The sequence below is a fragment of the Lontra canadensis genome, unplaced genomic scaffold (genome assembly GCF_010015895.1).
Source record: "Lontra canadensis isolate GAN:19392208 unplaced genomic scaffold, GSC_riverotter_1.0 scaffold35, whole genome shotgun sequence".
Taxonomy (NCBI): Eukaryota; Metazoa; Chordata; class Mammalia; order Carnivora; family Mustelidae; genus Lontra; species Lontra canadensis.
This window is the reverse complement of record NW_022631029.1, coordinates 6436190-6458293: the sequence shown is the minus strand read 5'-3', so window position 1 is coordinate 6458293 and position 22104 is coordinate 6436190. Positions and strand designations below refer to the sequence as shown.

General features: G+C 51.2%; 1 protein-coding gene across 1 annotated transcript; it reads left to right on the top strand.

Annotated features, from left to right (window-relative positions):
• Positions 1–493: 493 nt before the first annotated feature.
• Positions 494–13411, top strand: CSPG5 (chondroitin sulfate proteoglycan 5). The gene is made up of 5 exons (XM_032867900.1): positions 494–760; positions 1422–2535; positions 5264–5452; positions 7288–7363; positions 12864–13411. Exons 1-5 carry the CDS (start codon positions 661–663, stop codon positions 13023–13025), a joined length of 1641 nt encoding a protein of 546 aa, XP_032723791.1. The 5' UTR covers positions 494–660; the 3' UTR covers positions 13026–13411.
• The last annotated feature ends 8693 nt before the right edge of the window (positions 13412–22104 follow it).

The window sequence follows — 22104 nt, the reverse complement described above, 5'->3', positions numbered from 1 at the left end:
GGGCACCCGCAGACGTCCCCGAGACCCTTCGCCGCCGCGAACACGGCATTGGCGCAGAAATCCGAGAGGCTCCGTGCGCCGCGGACTCGGTTCATTTCCACAGCGCGAGCTCGGGCTTCCGCCCCCTGCGGCCCTCCCGAGCCCCGCCCCGAACTTGCGGGTGTCTGGGCCCCCGCCTCCGTGCTCGCCGCGTGGCGGGTGGGTTCCTCGCAGGTCGGGGGGAGCCCGTGCCAGCCCTCCACGGGGAGGGCTGTCCCGCCCCGCAGCTCTCCCGCCCGTGCACCTGTCGGCTAACGCCACGCGCGGCGCTGTGCTCCGCACCCACCCGCGCTACTCCACGTCCGTTTGTCTCGGCTTCCAGAGCCGGGGGTCTGTCTGTCCACGGCAGGCGGACCGAACAGGGCAGGCGTCAGAGCTACGTGCGGCGGGGCGGGCGCGGCGGGCGGGGTGGGGGCGGCGCTGAGCGCGGCAGCGGCGGCGCGGGAGGCGGGGAGGCGCGGCGCGCCGGGGACAGCGGCGGACGGCGGCGGCGGCATGCGGCTTCTCGCGCTGCCCACCGTGGGCTGAGACGGCCGCAGCGCGGGCGGGAGGCGCGGCGGCCGGCGAGCCGAGGGCGCAGCCAGACGGGCAGACCGTGGACAGCGGTCGGCGCGCCGCGCCATGGGCCGAGCCGGGGGCGGGGGCCCGGGCCCGGGGCCGCCGCCGCTGCTGCTGCTGCTTCTGGGGGCCACGCTGGTCCTTGCCGCCGGGGCCGCGCCGGGTAGGTACCGACTGCGACCGGGACCCCAGTGGCTCTCGCACCTCACCCTGGGCCAGGGTCCCGCTGGCCTCGGGTACAGGCGGAGTTCGCGAGCTATGGCAAGGGGGCGGGGCAGCGCCTTGCTCGCGACGGGGGCGGAGGAAGGGGCGCGCGAGGAGGTGGGGTACTTGGAGGAGGCCGAGGGGTGGGGGTCGGCCCGGACCGGGGTGGGTGGGCAGAGGTGCCGGCTGGGGGGAGGGGCCTGAGTGGGCGGGGCGTGAGGGTGCGACTTCGAGGCGGGACCTGGAGGTGATGGTGCCCTGAGGATGCGACCTCAGGGCGGGGCCTGGAGTGGGGCGGGGCCTTGAGGGTGCGACTTCGGGGCGGGGTCTGGCGGTGGGGTGGAGCCCTGAGGGTCAAACCTCTGCCTGGGGCCGAAGGTGGGGGCCGCCCCGTTTACACTGCGGGCCTTTCGGGGGCGGGGCATGCCGCCTGAGGGGCGGGGCCTGAGCGGGAAACGTCCGGCCGGGTGTGTTCCCCGCCTTGGGGGCGTGGCCTAAACGGTGGGGCGTGGCTTTGGGAAACCTGGTCCTGGAGTCTTCGGGTGGGCGGGGAGGCCGGGAGAGCGAACCGCGGCAGGGGGCGGGGCCCTGACGTCGTGCCGCCTCCCTCCCGCCCACAGCGCGTGAGGCGGGCAGCGCCGTCGAGGCCGAAGAGCAGGTGAAGAGCGTCCTGGAGTGGGAGCCGCGTGCCAACAGCACGCAGGAGAAGGCCGGTCCACCAGCTGCTGGGGAGGATGAGACCTCATGGACTTCACCTGGCGGCCAACCGGCTGTGGTGGGGCCTGGGGCCGGGCCAGAGGAGGCACTGGAGGCGTCCGCTGCAGTGACCGGCGCTGCCTGGCTGGAGGCCGACAGCCCGGGCCTGGGTGGAGTGACCGCAGAGGCGGGCAGCGGCGACACCCAGGCCCTGTCAGCCACGCCCCCGTCTCCTGAGGAGGCCCTGGGACAGTCATCGATGCCCCCTCTTACCCCCGAGGCTACAGAGGCCAGCGAACCACCCTCCCCCACTCCTGACAACAAGCTGAACCCAGGCCCCGAACTCCCCAAGGAGAGCCCCTTAGAAGTTTGGCTGAACCTGGGAGGCAGCACACATGACCCACATGGGCCAGAGCCCACGTTCCCCATTCAGGGCACACTGGAGCCCCAGCCAGTGTCAGATATAATTGACATCGACTACTTCGAAGGATTGGATGGTGAGGGCCATGGCGCCGACCTGGAGAGCTTCCCGGGGTCGCCAGGAACCTCAGAGCACCACCCCGATAGTGGGGGAGAGACCCCCTCCTGGAGCCTGCTTGACTTATACGATGACTTCACCCCCTTTGATGAATCTGACTTCTACCCCACTACATCCTTCTATGATGACTTGGAGGAAGAGGAGGAGGAAGAGGAGGATGACAAGGATGCAGCAGGAGGTGGAGACCTGGAAGATGAAAGTGACCTTCTGATGCCCACTGAGAAGCCTGGCCTGGGGCCCGGGACTGGCCAGCCCACCAGTCGGTGGCATGCCGTCCCCCCACAGCATACTCTGGGGATGGTCCCTGGCAGCAGCATCGCCCTCAGGCCCCGCCCAGGAGAGCCAGGCAGGGACCTGGCCCCAAGCGAGAATGGCACCGAGTGCCGCAGTGGCTTTGTGCGGCATAATGGCTCCTGCCGGTCAGTGTGCGACCTCTTCCCAAGTTACTGTCACAATGGCGGCCAGTGCTACCTGGTGGAGAACATAGGGGCCTTCTGCAGGTAAGGGTGTGGCAGGCAGGTGCACAGGGACTTATAAAAGAACTGAAAAGCATATGTGAGGCCTACTCAGCAAAGAGGAGGACATGATGGGCACAACTTCCAAGAGGTAGTGAGTTGCCAAGCCAAGAGGCTCCTGGGATTCCCAGGTCAAGAGATGTTCACGCGATATCTTCCACAGGAAGTTACTTCTTAAATGTACTTCCTGTGTGTGCCCTATACCAAAGCACTAAACTATAAAGGCAAAATGAAGGGACTTCTCTGAGGGTTTTGGAAAGCAGCCTTTACTGGCTCAGGGGGTCCCATGGGAGAGTTCTGGCTACCGTAGCACAAAGAGTAGGCTTATAAGCCTGCTCTGGAGGAAAGAAGGCCTCTGAGCATGCCCTCTGAGACACATTTGTGGTAGGAGGTGGACTCTGTCTACCCACAGGGCACCTGTAGGGGGCGGATGTATAGAGTCACAGTGAGGAGCAGACCCCAAGAGCAGCCACTTAAGTAAGTCAAGTGAGGCAGAGTATCTTTCCTGGCATAGGAAAGGGTTCCTTGACTTTGGTAGTGCCTTTTCCCCTTCTACTTGATCTTTGTCCTCCAGCACAGAATGTTTTAAAGACCCTGAGAGTTTAGTGTCTCTAAGGACGTTGTCTGCAGCCAGCATCCCATGCCTCATCAGGAATACATCATACACCTGCCCTCGTGGCAAGGTCATTAACCTGCTGGAGAGCTCACTGGCTTATTCTGGAAGAATCCCAAGTCAGCAGTGATCTGGGTAGTTTGCTTGTCTCCATCCTTTATAGACCCTGGAAGTGGGGTAGGACCCCCAGATTGCTCTGGGACTTGTTTCTGTTGGTCCTAGGAGGAACATTTCTGGAATCTAGGTGTTTCTCTAAGTGTCATTCCTGATGTTTCTTTTTCTTGGTCTTTTTGGAGGTATGTGAAGAATTCAAATTCTGCAGGTCTTGATGTTCTGATAGAAAAATAATGTGTAGAAAGTGTGAATGTTGTGCCTTTGGCATTAAAGCTGACTTCCAGTTCCTTCTTTCCTATAAGCGATCATGAAATGATTAAGGTCAGTCATATAGAATGTGTCCACACAGTTCTGATTGGAGTTGTCCAGTCATTGCTAAAAGGAGGAACTGTCATCAAGACATTATGGCAACAGTACCTTGCTAGTTGGCTAAGGGCTACCAGAAGTATGTGGGAACCCTGTGATTTTGCTCCTCAAGCTTTGGTTAGTGGGATGATAGTGATGCTTAGTGGGATTTACCCTGGGAGCTCTGAAATCTCTGTGTGAAATCATTGTCTTTCATCCTGCTGGAGGCCTGGCTTTTCACCTTCAAAGTAGTCTTGCCATCACCGCATGAAATGGAGAGCCCTCGATGCCTCTGGAGAGCTAGCAAAGTTCCCAGAAGCTCCTGGAGCTCTAGGGACTCCCGAGTGAGAAAGCAAGCTTGTCCTCAGTAAGCTGCCTGGCTGTGCTGACCAGGGATCCTCCAGTGGGTTCCGCCTCAGAGGGCTTTTCCACAAGTCCCCCCATCAGTTCCCCTTGCTCACCTTCCCTCCCAGGGGCACACTCGGGCCTCCCTCCCAAAGATCCCTCCTCAGGCTGTGCATGCCCAGGCTCAGCTGTGGCTCAGAAACTGTTTTGCATTCCACTCACAGGAGACTGCCGAGCCGTCCGTTGCAGACTGCAGCACGCCTTTGTCTCTGTCACCCTGACCCACTGCAGGGAAATGAGCAGAGCTATGGCAGAACTTTTCTAGAACCGTGGGTTAGTGGGATCTTCTTTGCCCACTGCGCTCAGACAGATAGCCTCCCAGGACTGCAGAGCATCCGTTGGGAAAGAAAGACTTTCCTGTTAGTCATGTCTCTGCACACTATTTCGGGTGTGGAGTAGTCAGTTCTCTGAGGCGAGGTGTAATTTCCCCTTTTCTGGACCCCTTTCTCTTGTCTGTCATTCACCCTGAGGTTCATGTCCTCCCTCCTTTGCCTGCCTCTATATCCTTCCACATCTTTCCTCTTTGAAGCAGCCTGGTTCCCATGGAAACAGCAATGTCATTGGAAGAGTTGGAGCCTGGGAATGTCCCCAAGGGCAAGAGAAAGTCACTCAACAAAAGGACTGAAACCCACCCAGAGGGTTGATTCTCACTGTGCTTTCATGACCGTTCTCATTGTAATAGGACAGGAAGCTTTAGGGGCAGAATTTGGGGGGCTGCAGAGAGAGGAGGAGACTACACATCCATCTTTGTGTTCGTCCTTGTCTGTCACTTCCTTCTATTTCAGCGTCTGGGGAGCCTCGTGAACTAGACGGGACTGCAGAACACCAGGAGAGGTTTTCCCGGGTAGAGTGGGTTGACTACTTTTGTAGCCAGAGGTCCCATTAATCTTGTTTTTCACCCAGAGCCAAGGGCAGGGGAGCTGAGAGAATCCTATGATTGTCCTCCTTGAGGCTGCGAGGTAGAAAACCAGAGTTCCCACCCCCCTTCCATGCAGTCCCTTAACAGTCACGTGAGTGACCTGTTCACTCCGTCCCTCGGCACTCTGGTTGTCTCATTTATGTCCTGGACCCCAGCGCTGTCCTGCCCACTGCGTGGGGTGGTCACGCAGAACCTCCACCCCAGTTGCTCTAGACCCTCAGGGGAACAGGCTGCTGAGGTGAATGTGGGGCTAAGGGGCCAGGCCCTTGCCGTGGCCACCAGCCTGCCCCCTCAGTCTCACTCTGTCCCTGCCCCAGGTGCAACACGCAGGACTACATCTGGCACAAGGGGATGCGCTGCGAGTCCATCATCACCGACTTCCAGGTGATGTGCGTGGCCGTCGGCTCAGCCGCCCTCGTCCTGCTCCTGCTCTTCATGATGACCGTGTTCTTCGCCAAGAAGCTCTATCTGCTCAAGACGGAGAATACCAAGCTGCGAAGGACCAAGTGAGTCTGAGTCCGCCAGCCCCACCCCGCTCCTGCGGCTGCCCCCGCTGTCTGACCCGGGGATCTGGCCACGGGGCTTCCTGGCACCTGCTGTGCCTCCCTAGTTGTGTTGTCCATCCCAGAGGCTCCCAGGTTGATCCCTTCCTGCACAACACGTGCTGGCATTGTGGCAGGACCTGAGCCCCTGGGGCACACTGTCCGGCACCATCCCCAGTGCCCCCCACCCCGTGACAGAGGGTGCTTAAGGAAAAGACACCCAGCGCCCTCCTGGCCGTGGTCCCCCATGTACGTTACTGCGCTCAGTCCTCCCACAGCGGACTGCACCTGCTCCCTGGCTCTTTGCCGGCCACGGCCAGTGTGAGGATCTCACTCGCAGACTGCGAGGAGTAACCCCAGCTCTCTCAGACCTGCCGTCTCCCAGGCCCGACTCCTCCTGACTGAACGCTGGAGAGAAGGGCTTGGGCAGCGCATTGCCATGCCCAGCTTGTCGGCACCTGGTCCAGACAGAAGTGCAAGGGATTTAGGGAAGTCCTCTTGACCTCTCCTAAGTAGAGTTTTGGGGGTGGAAGGGCCTAGGCTAGGCTTCCTCTGTGGTGGATTTTCAGGGCCAGATGGGAATAGAGTCTCCTTCAGGCTTCTCTCTTAGCAGAGGAGTGACTGTTGTGTGCATGTGAGATCCACACGTGTTTCCCTCTAAGTCCAGGCCTTGCACACTTGGCCGTGGCCTTACGCACTGTGAGAGAGTCACTCTGTCCCTGAGCAAAGTAAGGAATGTTCTGAAGTGTCACGGGAGTCACAAAAGGAGGAGGTTGCGTTTCAGCTTCCTGGGGGCCCGAGAGACAGTTGATGCAGAACTGCCCCCGCTTTCGACCTGTTGCCCCCTGACTCCCCTCCCCCGCTGACCCAAGACTCCCTCCAGAGAATGCTCCTGAAGTACTTTCCCTGGGATCCTGGGAGAAGGACAAAAGGCCATCTGTTGCTCCTTTGCTGGGTGAACTCCTGCACTGTGCAGATGCGGGCGGCCGCTGAGAGCCTTTCAGCGACCCGTCCCGGCGCTGCAGGGGCCTCTCCATTGTGCCTGTGTGCTGAGGCAGGCCAGATCCGTGCATGTCCTCATCAGCCAGGACCCTGGGTGGCAGGGGGAGGAGAGGGCCACGCTGCGACCACCTACCAGGGTGGCTGCTGAGGAGGCCACGGGAGAGAAGGAGCAGCTGACAGGGCAGCGGAGAAGCAAGAGTGGCGGCCAGAGACAGTACCATGTTCTAGGCCTTCCTCCATCAGCAGGCTTTTTGTTCTGCACAGAGCCTGGCCCCCGTGGCACCTTTACCTCTGAGCATGCCACCCTCACTTCCCGGCGCGTGCTTGCTTGCTTTTGGGCTCACGCTCCACGTCCTCCGTGTACTACAGATACTGCTGCAGTGTACTGCTTCTGAGACGCTCATTTTCCCCCACATATTAGCGTCTCTGAAATTGGACTGCGTCTCACAATCACTGGCATCTTATCATCACTGTTGGCCAGATGGCAGTCACGATGTGGTTGTAACCGCCTGGCAGTCACGGTCCTGGCCAGAGCTGTTCATATCGTTGTCAGTGCTTTATCTGAAGTCTCCGTGAGCCACTTCCAGTATATAATAAAAACTCTAGGTGATAAGAAAGTTCCTGGGTCACAGTTTAAGGGGCAGAAGTTTTTTTCCTCCGCGGTGCATCAAATAACGGCACTCCTTATTACGGTCCATGGTGTCTGATGAAATAAGCGTTTGACCCGCGACGCTTTGGGCAGGCTTTGCCATGATCGTCGCACTCACGTTTTCCCTGCTCTCTTCTGTCCCAACCAGCAAATTCCGGACCCCGTCTGAGCTCCACAACGATAACTTCTCCCTCTCCACCATTGCCGAGGGCTCTCACCCAAACGTAAGGAAACTTTGCCACAGTCCCTGTACCTCCTTTCCCCACTCCACATGCCCGCACCTTGGCTCCCCGTGATGACTTGTCTGTCACCTGTGACTCGTCTTTCCCACCCTCTCCCTTATCCATAGGCCTGCCCAGGCCACTGCTCTTGTCTTTGGGCTACTTCCGAGCTGGGAACAGCTCCTCCCAACTCTGGAGGTGAGCGTGGAGAGACCAGTTTGGGTGGTGACGTGGGACTAGGACAGGGATGGCGCACCGCTTCCTTGACAGGCAGCTATAGGTGGTACCAAAGATCTTTTTCCAGGATGACTCGGGATTTTTAGCTTTATCTAGACTTTAGAAGTCCGATTTTTCCTTCCCCGTGTCTTTCTGCTCTCTGTATGGAGAAGAAAGACTGTTTTCATAGTGAGGGGATGTCCTTGTGGTCACTGAAGTGAATGGTGGTTGCTCTTCGGGATGGCTGGACCAGTGTCCTTTACACTGTCCAAGGAGGCATATTTATGCTGGTGAAAGCTGAGGAGGGCACAGAGCACTGGTGTCATAGTAAGTCTAGGGGTAAATTCTGTTCTTGGGAGGATGGGCTCGTAAGTATCAGTTGAGACTTAAGAGAAGGTCCCAGTCGAGCAGTTTCTAAAGATCCTGGCCTTCTAGTGTGTCTTCTGGACCACACTAACCGGTAAAGAAAGTACTGGGTACTGTGAGAGAAAATTTCATAAGTAAAGCAGAAACCGCCCAAGCTCCTCCAGATCACGTCACATTCGAGCCCGGGACTTCGGCACATGACACAGGTCCCGTACCACACGGTGAAGGCATCGATACGTGGATAAGGGAGCAAAACTCAGACTCACAAGCTACCCGCGGCTGGGAAGCTTGCGGAAGAGTGGCTTGTGCTGCTGTGGGGACGGCACGGAACTAGACCACTGTTTTCCTCTGATAGGTGGGGATGGTGTAGCCCCAGGAGGGGAAAGAGAGAATAACAGTAAACGTGACCTTGTTCACCAAATCCCAAGGAAGAACTTGGCCTGGTGGAGGAGGAGGAAAGGGGTTGACTTTAAAGAAGAAATCGAAGAGGTTAGTTTAGGATAATTTGTTAAAGTCTTTGATACAAAGAGTAGAGAAGCAGATAAGATTTTACTGGGTATGCACCGAGATACTAATACGTTCAAGACCATCTAATAACCCAGGACGCCAGATGTCTTATAAACGTTCAGATTGATAAGCACTTTAACCAGCCCTCGAGATAGGCACCTTGAGGGCCGGAAGAGCCTCCCTCGTCTCCATACACTCCATCCCTACCTCGTTCAGCCCCACGCGGTGGTACATGTGTGGTCGCCATTTGTGGGATGCTGGCAAAAGATGGCCTAGCGGGGCCTTCTGGTTCCGCTGTATGCATGGGGCAGCCCACCAGACCTGTGTGGTGGTTCCTGGTTCCACTGTATGTGTGGGGCAGCCCGCCAGACCTGTACTATGGTTTCTGGAGGCAGGGTCTTCCTTGTCCAGAGAGCAAGGGTCCTTAGGAAAGTTTCTGATGCGTACATTCTTCTGGCATCCCAGGTATAGACAGACAACTTTCCTCTTCCCAAAAAGGGAGGGGAAGGAAATAGCTCCTCTTGAAGGTCTCAGTGGTATGAGCCAATACCGAGGTTTCCTTGGCTGACCTGACTTTGTAGAAGGTACGGCATTTGTCCAGTGACCTTGAGTTCAGAATACCACAAGGCTTAAAACTGGAGCAGAGCACAGGCTGGTCCACCATGGGAGACTCTGCCTGAGAAGGACCTGAGAAGGGGCTGTCAGGGTAGTGCTCAGGACATCGCTCCGTGGAGGGGCAAGATGAGGCTCTGGTGGTCTCCCGCTCCTCCTGGATCTTGCAGGTTGTGTCAACCTGGCATCTTGCCCTCCACTTGTGCCCCAGGGGACATCCTGTCCTCTCTGCCAAAGCTCTGAGTGTGAGAGGGGATGACTTTCCTGTCCAGCAGGGTGTGTACCCCCGGATCTCCTCCCTTCAGCTCTTAATTCTCTCCATCCAGCCTACAAGTCAGACTCGATCATATTCAAGACCTTGTGGGCACTGACGGTTCAGACAGTTGCCACTTTAGTTCGAAGTGAAGCCCTGTCGGGCGCTTCCTTCCCCACCTGCAGTCGTCCAGTGCTACTCCTCACCTGGGCTCTGCAGCAGGCGAGCCAGTGGCTGCTTGAGCCTGTGAGCCTGTGTGCAGCCAAACAGCCAGCCCCTGAAAGGAGCATCAGGAGGGAAGGGAGAACCTGTTCTCCTCTGCCTGTGCTATGGAGGCCTGCGAGTTCTCCAGGAGCAATGGCCAGTGTGTGGGAAGCGCAGCGTGGCTAATGTCACCTGAAATCCAGAGGCCAATGCCGCGCGCCGCCCCGTTGGATCTCACAGCCGTGCTGTCCATAGAATGTCACGGATATGACACGGTCTTCCCAAGATTCCACAGACCTTCCAGGATTTCAGTTTATTCCTTACTGGCGCATTTCTGTGGTGTCCCTTAGTGCTTCTCTGCACTCCCTCCCCATTTCTTTTTTTTTTTTTTTAAGATTTTTATATTTATTTATTTGACAGAGAGAGATCACAAGTAGACAGAGAAGCAGGCAGAGAAAGAGAGGGAAGCAGGCTCCCCGCTGAGCAGAGAGCCCGATGCGGGACTCGATCCCAGGACCCCGAGATCATGACCTGAGCCGAAGGCAGCGGCTTAACCCACTGAGCCACCCAGGCGCCCCTCCCTCCCCATTTCAATCTTTCTTCCTTCCGAGGCTCTATTTCTTTCGTGCCCCCTGCTGAGGGAGGTTTGTGTCTGGACAAGTGGGACTCCAGGCCTGAACCCACACCACTCCTGGCCTGAGGGATACCCATTTGGCTGGGGTGGAATGCCAGGAAGGGGAACACGGAGCAGTTTCCAGGACTTAGGCCAACTAGAGGGTCAGCTCCCTTGCTCTGAGGGATTTCTGGCACTTCAAAGGCAGATGGGCCTTCTGCTGAGGAATCAGCAACCCTAGGCTTGCTAGGATCCAGTTCTGGCGGAGACGCTTGGGCTAGCATAGCTCTGTCTTGGTTCAGACACTCTCTCACCTGCCCTGTTTGTTGGAAGTACTTAGCTTGTCTAATAGCATTGTTTGGATACCTGTGTTCCTTATTTTTAGAATATACTCATCGCACCTGTTTGCCCAGAAGTCCATTTTCTCATCTGTCTAGATCCCAGGAGCCACGCTTAATTTGGGCCCCCACCTTCATGGCCTCACAGCTTTGATGCCCATGTCTGTAGGCACCCCTAAATATACTTTTCTTTTTTTTTTATTTTGTTTATTTATTTGACAGACAGAGATCACAAGTAGGCAGAGAGGCAGGCAGAGAGAGGGAGGGGGAAGCAGGCTCTCCGTGGAGCAGAGAGCCCGATGAGGGGCTCGATCCCAGGACCCTGGGATCATGACCTGAGCTGAAGGCAGAGGCTTTAACCCACTGAGCCACCCAGGTGCCCCTAAATATACTTTTCCTCACACGAAGCCTGTTTGCCCCCAAAGACTGTGTGATGGCGGTGGGTGGGGCAGTCAGAGGGAGGTGGTGTTGAACAACGAAAGTGAGTCCCATCTTTGTAAGAGGCTTGGCAAGTGCAGGCCATCCTGTCCTACTCCAGATTTGCTGTGATGCAAAGTCTGCTCTGCCTGGGATCTTTAAAGGCACAGCTCTCAAGCTTCCGAGCCCATTGTCTCTCCCCAGACAACACAGAATTACGCGGCATGAAAAGTACAGTTCTTCCTCATCCTGCTTCCCTCTCCATACAGCCTGTGTATGTGTGTGTGTGTGTGTGTGTGTGTGTATGAGTGCATATAATTACTGAACATATCAGGGAGATCTTTCCATCTCACTACATCTGTATGTGTGTCATTGAAGTTTTTTTCTAAATCTCTCCCAGCAATAATAGAAAATGCCAAGGGCCTGAAATCTGCCTCAATACCGTATGAAGTTCATTGCTTCTGGCCCTTGTGGCATTCGGAATGGGGAACATGTGTTCCCCTGTGGTCTGGAAATCATTCCTGAGGTCTTTGAAACTCTACTGTACTGCTCGGTTGAAGATAGTCTTCTGGAAAAGTGCCAAGTGAGGCTGGGGACAGGGAGAGGCGACAGTGATTTTTGTATGCACACAGTCCTTTTGAATACCTATAGTGTCCTGTGTGAGCCTGGAGACTTTCTCTGCTTTCTTTCCAACCAGTCACTACCCCAACCCAGTGCCATAATGGGTCAAACTCGGTAGCAGTCAGCATGGGCAAGAACTAACCACAGTTGTACGGAGTAGGTCCTGCTCCCAAAGCATGATGATTCCCTTCGACTTCAGAAGTGGTTAAAGTCAGAAAAGTCTGAGCTAGCTGGTCAGAGAGCAACATTCCCTACCCTTCTCACCACCCGTGCCTGTGATCAGCAGACCTCCAAGCACTCACAGTAGCTATCTGGGGTGCCTGAGAAAGAGCTGAGGCCCGCCGATCCCATGGGTGTGCGGGCCCATCTCCGAGATATGGTGGGTTCCATTCCAGACCACCACAACAAATAAATAGCAAAATTAAGCAAATAAAAGGAAAGTTGTTGTTTTGCAGTGCATACAGAAGTCAGGTTTACACCATACTATAGTGTAGTAAGTGGCCAACAAAACAGTGTACATACCTTCATTTAAAACCACGTTGTTGCTAAAGAATGCTAACCATCATCTGAGCGGAATTCCAGCGAGTTGTAATGACTGATCACAGATCACATAACAATAATAATGAAAAAGTTTAAGATATTGTGAGAATCACCAAAGTGTGACACAGAGACAGGAAATGAGCAAACGATGTTGGAAAATGATGCCGATAGACTTGCTCAACCCAGGGTTACCACCGACCTTCAATTTGTATGGAAAAAAAAAAAATGCGGTGTCTACGAAGCACAAGAAAATGAGGTGTGCCTGTAAGGCCCGGACGGCCCTGAAGGAAGAGAGCCGTGGGAAGGCAGGGCATGGCTCAGAATGCCCAGAATGCAGAACTGGGGGACTGTGGACCGCTGTGGGTTTCCTGAAAGCCTGCAACAAGAAAATTCAGGTCCGGGTCCGGAGCCGGTCCGAGGGCTGTGGGCAGCACACACACCCAGGTAGGCAGGAGGGCTCGGTGCCCGTCAGGAACAGATGGTGAACCAGCAGCTGAGTCCCATCCGACACGAAGGACGACAGGCCTGTTGAGGCAGCGGGACTCACCCGGGCGTGGGTTGAGGAAACACCTTTCAAGTTAGCATCTCTTGGTAGATAAACCCCTGCCAGTAAGGGGCACACACACTCTGGCCTCCGTCAGAGGACGTGTACTTTTCAGGGTGACCTTCCTAGAAAGCGGCGGCAAAGGCATCCGTTCGGTTCGTTCGAGTCTTAGAGTCTCTTTCTTTCTTCTCTCCAAAGCCTGGGGTGTTTCTTTGACCCCCTCTATCCGCCGTCTCCTTCCCACCCCTCCCTCACCCTTTTCCCTCTTCCAGGATGATCCCAGTGCTCCCCACAAAATCCAGGAAGCTCTCAAGTCCTGCCTGAAAGAGGAGGAGTCATTTAACATCCAGAACTCCATGTCACCCAAGCTCGAGGGTGGCAAAGGTGACCAGGCGGACTTGGAGGTGAACTGTCTTCAGAATGACCTCACCTGAAGCAGAGCAAGAAGAGAGGGCATGGCGGGCGGGGGGCGGGGGAAGAGACGTGACCTCCTCTTGTACAGAGTCTATTTCTTGGAACCATTTGTTAAACGCTTTCTTTCTCTGGTCTCATGGCATGCCTTGATGTATTTTGTACAGGAGGGAGAAAACACAAAATAAGCAAAGAAGCTGAACAGAACCGCATACGTTGGGTTGCTTTGTCTGTGCTGTCTGTACATTGCTTCTGCCGCTGTGATTTCTAAACCTACGCTTTTATTTCAACTGACTTTTTTTTTTTGTACTTGGACCCACCTTTTTTTGAAATAAGAGTAAACAACAAAGTTCTTGAAATAAAACTTTTTAAAAAGCCATTTTCTGAAAGTCATTGTGTGCACTCCCTACCCATCCTTGTCAGTCTGTGTTGAATTCTTTTTTTTTTAAAGAGGTTTTATTTATTTATTTGACAGAGAGAGAGATCACAGGCAGGCAGAGGGAGGGGGGAGGAGGCAGGCTCCCTGCTGAGCAGAGAGCCCGATGCGGGGCTCAATCCTAGGACCCTGAGATCATGACCTGAGCCAAAGGCAGAGGCTTAACCCACTGAGCCACCCAGGTGCCCCTCTGTGTTGAATTCTTAATAAGAATTCTTAATACGAATAAGAAATAAGAATAAATAACTTCTGATTTATACATGTTGGAAATCCCAGAGGTGCTCTATGCATCGGCTTGGATTGCCATAACAAAAACACCACAGACTAGGTGGCTTCAACAATAGAAATTTATTTTCTAATGGTTTTGGAGGCTGGGTGGATGTCCAAGATCAAGGTACCAACAGAGCTGGTTTCTGATGGGGCATCTCTGCCTGGCTTGCACACAGCCACCTTCTTGCTGTTTGCCTTTTTTCTGTGCACATGTGGAGAGAGAGAGAGGTCTCTGGTATCTCTTCCTCTTCTGAGAAGGATCCCAGTCCTACTGGATTAGGAAGACCCTGTCTCCAGATACAGTCACACTGGGGGTTAGGGCTTCAACATATGACTTTTGGGGTGACACGATTCAGTCCATGAGTCTGTAGTGCCTTATATATTAAGAATACCCTTTTCTAGGTGCACCTGGGTGGCTCAGTGGGTTAAGCCTCTGCCTTCGGCTCAGGTCCTGATCTCAGAGTACTGGGATGGAGCCCTGCATCGGGCTCTCTGCTCAGCAGGGAGCCTTCTTCCCCTTCTCTCTCTGCCTGCCTCTCTGCCTATTTGTGATCTCTCTCTCTGTCAAATAAATAAATAAATAAAATCTTAAAAAAAAAAAAAAGAATACCCTTTCCTAGGGGTGCCTGGCTGGCCCAGTCAGTAGCACATGTGACTCTTGATCTCAGGATTGTGAATTCAAGCCCTACTAGGGATATAGAGCTTACTTTAAAAAAAGAAGAAAGAAAGAGAGAGAATACCCTTCCTTCTTTCATAAATAGATGTTGAGCACTTAGCCAAGCATTATGCTAAATGCCAGGAACTCTGGATAAATAAAACAGACCCTAACCTTAGGAAATTAACAATGTACTTGAGAAACAGAATTATAAACAAATAATTATAGGGGCACCTCAGTGGATCAGTCAGTTGAGCATCCCACTCTTGGTTTCAGCTCAGGTCTGAATTTCAGGGTCCTGGATTGAGCCCCGCATGGGGTTCCACGCTCAGCAGGGGATCGGCTTGGGATCCTCTCCCTCTCCCTCTGCCCCTCCCACCCTATGTTCACAATCTCTCTCTCTCAAATAAGTAAATAAATAAATCTTTTTAAAAAATAAATATAATACATTATGTCAACATTGTATTACAAAACTGGGAGTTAGAGTTTCGAATTCAGAAAGGCTTCAAGGAAAGAGCTTTAAATTGGACTTTGAAGGATGAGGAGGCGTTTTTCAGGATAACGTGGGAGGAGAGGATGTTCAAGGTAGAGGGAGGATATTCATGGAAAAGTCTTGCCATATGACCAGAAATTGTGAGAGGGAGGGGTCCTGACTGATGAGGTTGGAAAGGGCAAGTTAGGACAGATTGCAAAGGGCCTTGAATACCATTAAACACGGCTAAGGCAAGGTCAGATTTGTTTTCTAAGAAGATAGCTCTGGAGACAGCGGTGAATGCAGACAGAATGGAGATCGTAAATGCGGGCAATAAATGAGGATGGATTAGAGAGAAAATTAGGAGTCCAAATGGCCAGAATTACTACTGGAAGAGTTTTCTAGAACTTTGCTTGTGTTCAGTCTGTGATAATTCCAATAAATGGAATCCCTGTGAACGTGTTTCTGTTGCCTAATTTTGGCTAGTTCTCCCTGATCGGTCTTCCAAGTGCCTCATTATTTTTTATTTTGTGCTGGACATGGTATTTATAAAATACATTATTTATTTACTTATTTATTTATTGAAATATTTATATTTATTGAAATATTTTGCTTAGGATGATTTCTTCTTTAGAGAGGGGTTTTTTGTTTGCCTCTGTCAAGTGCCCAGGGGCACTAGAATTCTGGAATCACATTATTCCAGATCAAGGTTGGAGAGTCCCAGGTCACTGAAACCAGTCCGTAGACTTATCAGACTATGCAAGAGCTGGTTTGCTTTTGGTTCATCCTTACCTTTAAGGGCACAATTCTCTGGGGTCACAGCCCCAAACAGGCAGTGGTTTACCAGCTTTCCACCTTTGGTGGGCCCTGTACTCCAATGCTGCCGCCCCCCCCCCACCCAAGTCCCCAGACGTTCAGAAACACAACTTAGTGTTCTAGCCTTCTTCCAAATGGGTAAGTGCCTCCAGGGAAGAAGTGGCCCTGAATGCTGGGCTCACCTGTCTGAGTTCCTGTCCTCTCTGGAATGTCAGCCTTGTAATTCTGCAGTATTTTGTTAGCTCTTTGATGCTTTTCAGATATTTGTACATCTTTTGGTGTCCTTAGTGAAAGGGTTGGTCTAAATTTACCTAGTCTCCCATTTCCTAACAACAGAAGTCCTGTTTTCATCTTGGGACTTTTGCCCAGATGACATTCAGCTGTTTCTGTGAGCTCAGTCTCTCTTTGCTATCGGATAGGGCTTCAAATTAGGATGTTGGGTTACGGCCTGTGTGTATTACGGTTTCCTAACCTGATGCTTATCCACTTTGGGGGGGTTTGGCATGGTTTTACTTAGGATTTCCTGTACTCTCTGAATCAGGGGACAGACCCGTCTTTCATGGCTAGGCACCTCTGGCTCCTTTCACAAGGAGACCCAATCAAGAGGGATTTTATGTGAAAGTACTTTGTAAGTTCTAAATCCCATCCAGACCTAAGGGTTTGTTAGTATCATGTTTTGTTTTTCCCACAACAGTATTATGGGATGCAGATCACTGCCCTTGGCTCTATCCTATCTTCACCACACAAGCAGGAGGGATAGGAAAACCCAGGTCAGAAGGGAAGCAGGAGACAATGCAGGCCTAATGAATGGAGTTACCAGATGTTGCCAAGAGTCTTTGGCCCTATGAAGAAGCCACTATATTAGAATCAGATATATCAATGTCTCTCTGTGCTGGCCCTCTTTCCTGCCAGGGCGTTTGTGCCTCTCAGTGACCGTGCTCCATGAGCCCAGCCAGCATCCTCTCTGGGGACCTCAGCTCTGACCCTCAGGGATTACCTATGCTTGAGGGTCCCTCTTGACACCCCAGCACTATCAGGTGACGTTCCCCAGATCTCTTCTGTCTGCTTTTTCCACACCACTCCATAGCTCGTTTTGTGTCCTCCTCTCTAAAGAAAGGACAAACTGAAAATGTGGGAAACACAGGCATCGTGGAAGAAAGTTCATTTGTCTGGGGGCCTACCAGCACTGACGGATCACTTCACTTTGGAGAAGTGTCCATGCGGTGCTGAGCCATCTGTCTCCACAAGGCATTTCCTTGACACATACGCCACACCTGTGTTTGTGTCCTGGGGCTGCCATAACAAATGAGCCCAGGCTCAATGGCTAAAACAACGGAAATGTGCGGAAAGCCACCTTTCTAAACTCAAGGTGTCAGTAGGGCCAAGCTCCCTCTGACTGCTCCCGGGAAAAATCATTCCTCATCTCTTCCCAGCTTCTGGGGGCTGCCAGTAATCCCCAGCATTCTTTGGCTTATACTTACATCACTCTAGTTTCTGCCTCTATCTTCACATGGCCATCTTCCCTCTGCCTGTGTCTGTGTCTCTGTGACCTTCTTATAAGGACCTCCAGTCACTGGGTTGAAGGCCCACCCTAATCCAGTAGGACCTCCTCTCAACTTGATTACAGCTGCAAAGACCCTATTTCCACACGAGACCATCCTTACAGATAGTGGGAGTTACGACTTCAATATGTGTTTTTGGTGAGACGCAGCCATGAACACACCTTTCTATTTAGAATACATTTCACATCCATGCTCTTCTCACAGGTTCACCGGAGCCTGGAGTTGGGGTCTTAAGACTGGAAAGCATCAGTGACAATATTGGAACCCAGACTTTAGGGGAACCTGGGTGGCTCGGTGGGTTAAGCCTCTGCCTTCAGCTCAGATCATGATCTCAGGGTCCTGGGATTGAGCCCCGCATCGGGCTCTCTCCTTGGCAGGGAGCCTGCTTCCCCCCTCTCTCTGCTGCCTCTCTGCCTACTTGTGATCTTTCTCTCTGTCAAATAAAAAAATAAAATTAAAAAAAAAAAAAGAACCCAGACTTTAAACTTCTATTTTGGTGTCCTTTCCTCTGTGTGACATCACACCACAGACACAGTCCCTTGTCCTTTCTCATATAATTTATAGGAATGAAAGGTTAGTCTGGGCTCCGAAAAGCAGCCCTAACACTGGACTCAGAGCTAGAAGGTCTCTCCATTGAGGGAGTCAAAAGAACTCTCGGAACCTCAGGTTCTTCATCTGTAAAAATCCTTACCTCTTCACAGGACTACGTAGGCACCAGGGATAAAGCGAAGAACAAAATGGACCAAAACCCCAGCCTGATGGAGCTTACTTCCCAGTGTCATGATGTTCATACAAGGTATGTGAACATATTCTGAGAAGTGGAAGGGGCTGTACCAACCCACCCTCCAAACCCAAGGGAAAGGGGCATAAGGGCCACTTTATTGGTCAAGCAAGCAGTGAGTTGTGTGAACACCACCGCTGCTGAGAATGACAGCATAGCCTCTCCCCTCAGCTCTGGGGCTCCCACAGGTACGTGAGAGGCTTTGGGGGAAATGAGGGTCTCTGCCAATTTGAACGTGGAAGTTATAATGCCTCCTGAGTGTGTAACCATGAGATTACACAAAGTATGTGGGAGCAAAGAAGATAGGCAAAGTTACCCTGAGGTATCTGATGGCCAGCCAGCCTCAGCAACACCTTGGTCAAGGGCTTATCAAAGCCAAAGGCAGAAATGTGTCAGTCACCAGAGTCGGCCCCTGCACCTACACTGCGTGCAGGGCAGAGGTCTGTATGGAGGAGCAGAATTGCTAGGATGTAATTCAGCCTATCTCAACCTTTCCAAGATAATATCCCAAGTGGCTCAGTCAATGAACAGCTCCCACCAACAACGGATGAGAGTTGCTTTTGCTGTGTCTCCTCATCAGCACTTAGAGCCCCACGTTAGGAATAGAGATTACTTAAAATCTAAAAAAATTAATAATAATAAGAAGAAGAAAGAAAGAAAGAAAGAAAGAAGGGGCGCCTGGGTGGCTCAGTGGGTTAAGCTTCTGCCTTTGGCTCAGGTCATGATGTCAGGGTCCTGGGATCGAGCCCCACATCGGGCTCTCTATTCAACGGGGAGCCTGCTTCCCCCTGCCTCTCTGCCTACTTGTGATCTCTCTCTGTCAAATAAATGAATAAAATCTTTTAAAAAGAGAGAGAGAGATTCTCACATTTTCAATTCTAGCCATTCTTTAGGCATGTAATGGTATATAATTGTGATTTTAATTGGCATTCTCTAGTGATCGGTGATTGCGTCCCTCCCCATATGTTTATTAGTCATCTACATTTCTACTTTTGTGAAGCATCTGCTTAACCCTTTAGCCCGTTTTTCTATTTGACTATCTTCTATCACATTTATGAGCTGTTTTATAGGTCATATGCGTCGCAGATACCTTTTCATCCTCTGTGGCTTGCAATTTCGTACACCTGATGTTAAAGTAACATTAAACTTAATTTTTATGTAGTCAAACTTATCAACCCTCCTTTCCCGTTACAAAATCCTTCCCAAAGAGCTGTTGCCACCTAGGGTGCTCAAAGTCACATGAAGACACCCCTTACATCTTTAATAACAAGAAAAACGTCAGATAACCTGCACAATCGCAACTTCTTGGCCTCATCTGGGAGCTGAGGTCACAAGGCAGCCAGATAAATTGAATTCCAAAGGGCGACAAGCCCCTTCCAAGAGACACAGCAGAGAGCCCTGGAGGGGGAGGCAGCGTCATAAAAATGGGAAAGGAGACAGCCATATGTTAATGAATTCACAAAGGCAAAGTTTAGCCAGTCTGACAGTTCAGAATCTCAGAAAGCTCTAGACACAAGGGTTGTCTATGGCCATTCACATGCTCTTTTCCACAAACCTCAATTAGGTGCTCACAAGAAAAACTGGGGGCGGGAAGCACGAGACCCAAGAGCACCCCAGTTCGTGGTGCACAGGAACAAAACAACACCCACTTCCCAGATTCCTCTATCACTCAAAGCAAAAGCTTTAAGCTTCTGGAAACCTTGCTGTTCTCACAGCCAGGAAAAATGAACTGCCTCTGAGAGAGGGTAAAAGCAAAGCCACCTGCCTGGGCACCTGCCCGGGCAGGTGGGTCAGGAAGCCCTTTTCCCCACTATAAGCCTCATTTCTGATACTTGTCGAGGGAAAAAGGAAGGAAACCCCATCCTGAGACTCAGGAGTTGCAAGATTTATCTACGGGTGCCACTGAACTGGGAAAAAAGAGAAAAACTGCACCCATCGTGGGTCTCTCTGTGATTAAGCCACAGCAGTTTGCTGCTGGCAAAATGGGAAAAGCATGAAGAGACCCTCCTTCTCTGAGGTTCAGGCACACAGGGCTTGCTGAAAATGGAACTCAGAAATGCTGAGAAAAACATTCTAGCATCCCAAGCTTCACATGAATCAAAAGGTAGCAGCTGTTTGCCGTTGAAGAATTTAGAGCAAAAGCAAAATTCGAACTCAGCTGTACTACTGAGTTGACTGCCCCAGTCCCTCTACGGACAACCCCACAGAAAAAGAGACATGCCCATCTTTAGGCATCAACACTATTTACTTAAATCTCTACCATTCTTTTACACACAATATCTGACATTTATTCCATTCCTAGAAACAAAAAGAAGAAAAGAGAAGCAAGCCACTGTCAAATGATAAAGGGGTCAAAACAACCAGACCCAGAGATGACCCAGGTAATGGAACTATGGGAGACTAATCTGTTAAAGGATCTGGTGGAAAAGGTGAGCAGTGTGCATAAACAGATGGCGAATTTAAGCAGGAACATGAATACGACAAAAAAAAAAAAAAAGGAGTCATAAAAATACTAGTAGTAAACAGCAAAAAGATCACCACAAAACCAGAAATGAAGAGTCCCTTCGTGTATATTATTTTTTTAAAGATTTTATATATTTATTTGACAGAGAGAGATCACAAGTAGGCAGAGAAGCAGGTAGAGAGAGAGAGAGGAGGAAGCAGGCTCCCCGCTGAGCTCCCCATGCAGGGCTCGATCCAGGACCCTGAGATCATGACCCGAGCCGAAGGCAGAAGCTTAACCCACTGAGCCACCCAGGCGCCTCTCTTCGTGTATATTATTAATAACATAGAAAATAAACTTCAGAACAAGGAATTTTACAGGGATAAAGAGGGGCATTACATAATGACAAAGATGGTTTATCAAGAAGACATGACAATTTTAAAAGTGTATAAACCTAATGACAGCTTCAAAATGTATAAAACAAAACCTGGTTGAAACCAAAGAAGAAATAACTAAACTCCACTTATAGTTGCAGGTTTCAGCACTCCTCCCTCAATATGTGGAAACCAAAATCACTGAAGGTACGAAAGACCTAAATAACACTATCAACTTGATCTAATTGGCCTTTCTATAGTCCTCCCCACAACAGCAGAATACACAATATTTCAAGTGTGCATAGATAGTGCATAGATAATGATCATAGTCAAGATAGATGATATTCTGGGCTATAGGGGTTCCTGGCTGGCCAGCTGGTAGAGCATACAACTCTTGATCTCCGGGTTGTAAGTTCAAGACCAATGCTGGGTGTAGAGATTACTTAAAATATATATATATATATATATATATATTTAAAAAAGAAAAAAAAGCTTTTAAGATGATATTCTGGGCCATAAAATAAATCTTAAAATGTAAATATATTGAAATCATACAAAGCATGTCCTGACTAAAATAGAATTAAACTAATAATCAGTAATAAGATATCTGGAAACCCCCAGGTCCAAGCATTTGAAAATTAAACTCCACATTTTGACCCATCATTCAAAATCACAAGCGAAATAAAATATTTTTAATTGAATGAAAATGAAAACATAGCAGATCAAAATTTTGGGAGCACAGGTAAAGCAATACTTAGAGGGAGATTTTTTTTTTATTTTTAAAAAGATTTTATTTATTTACTTGACAGACAGAGATCACAAGTAGGCAGAGAGGCAGGCAGAGAGAGAGGAGGGGAAGCAGGCTCCCTGCTGAATGGAGAGCCCGATGCGGGGCTCGATCCCAGGACCCTGGGATCATGACCTGAGCCAAAGGCAGAGGTTTTAGCCCACTGAGCCACCCAGGTACCTGTGTCCTGTCCAGCCCCTGTGTCTGGCTCTCTGCTTATCAGGGAGCCTACTTCTTTCTCTCTCTCTGCCCCCCCCCACGACTTGTGCTCTCTTGCACACACACTCTCTCTCTCTCAAATAAATAAATAAAATCTTTTAAAAATATGAAATTATTAAATTAAATTAAATTAAATTAAATTAAATTTAAAAAGACCGTCAATACCAAGTGCAGGAGAGACTGTTGGAACCACTAGAACTCGCAAACATTGCTTCTGGGAAAGCACTCTGGAAAACAGGGTGGTGGTTTCTTATAAAGGTAAGCATACTTACAACCTATGAATTGCA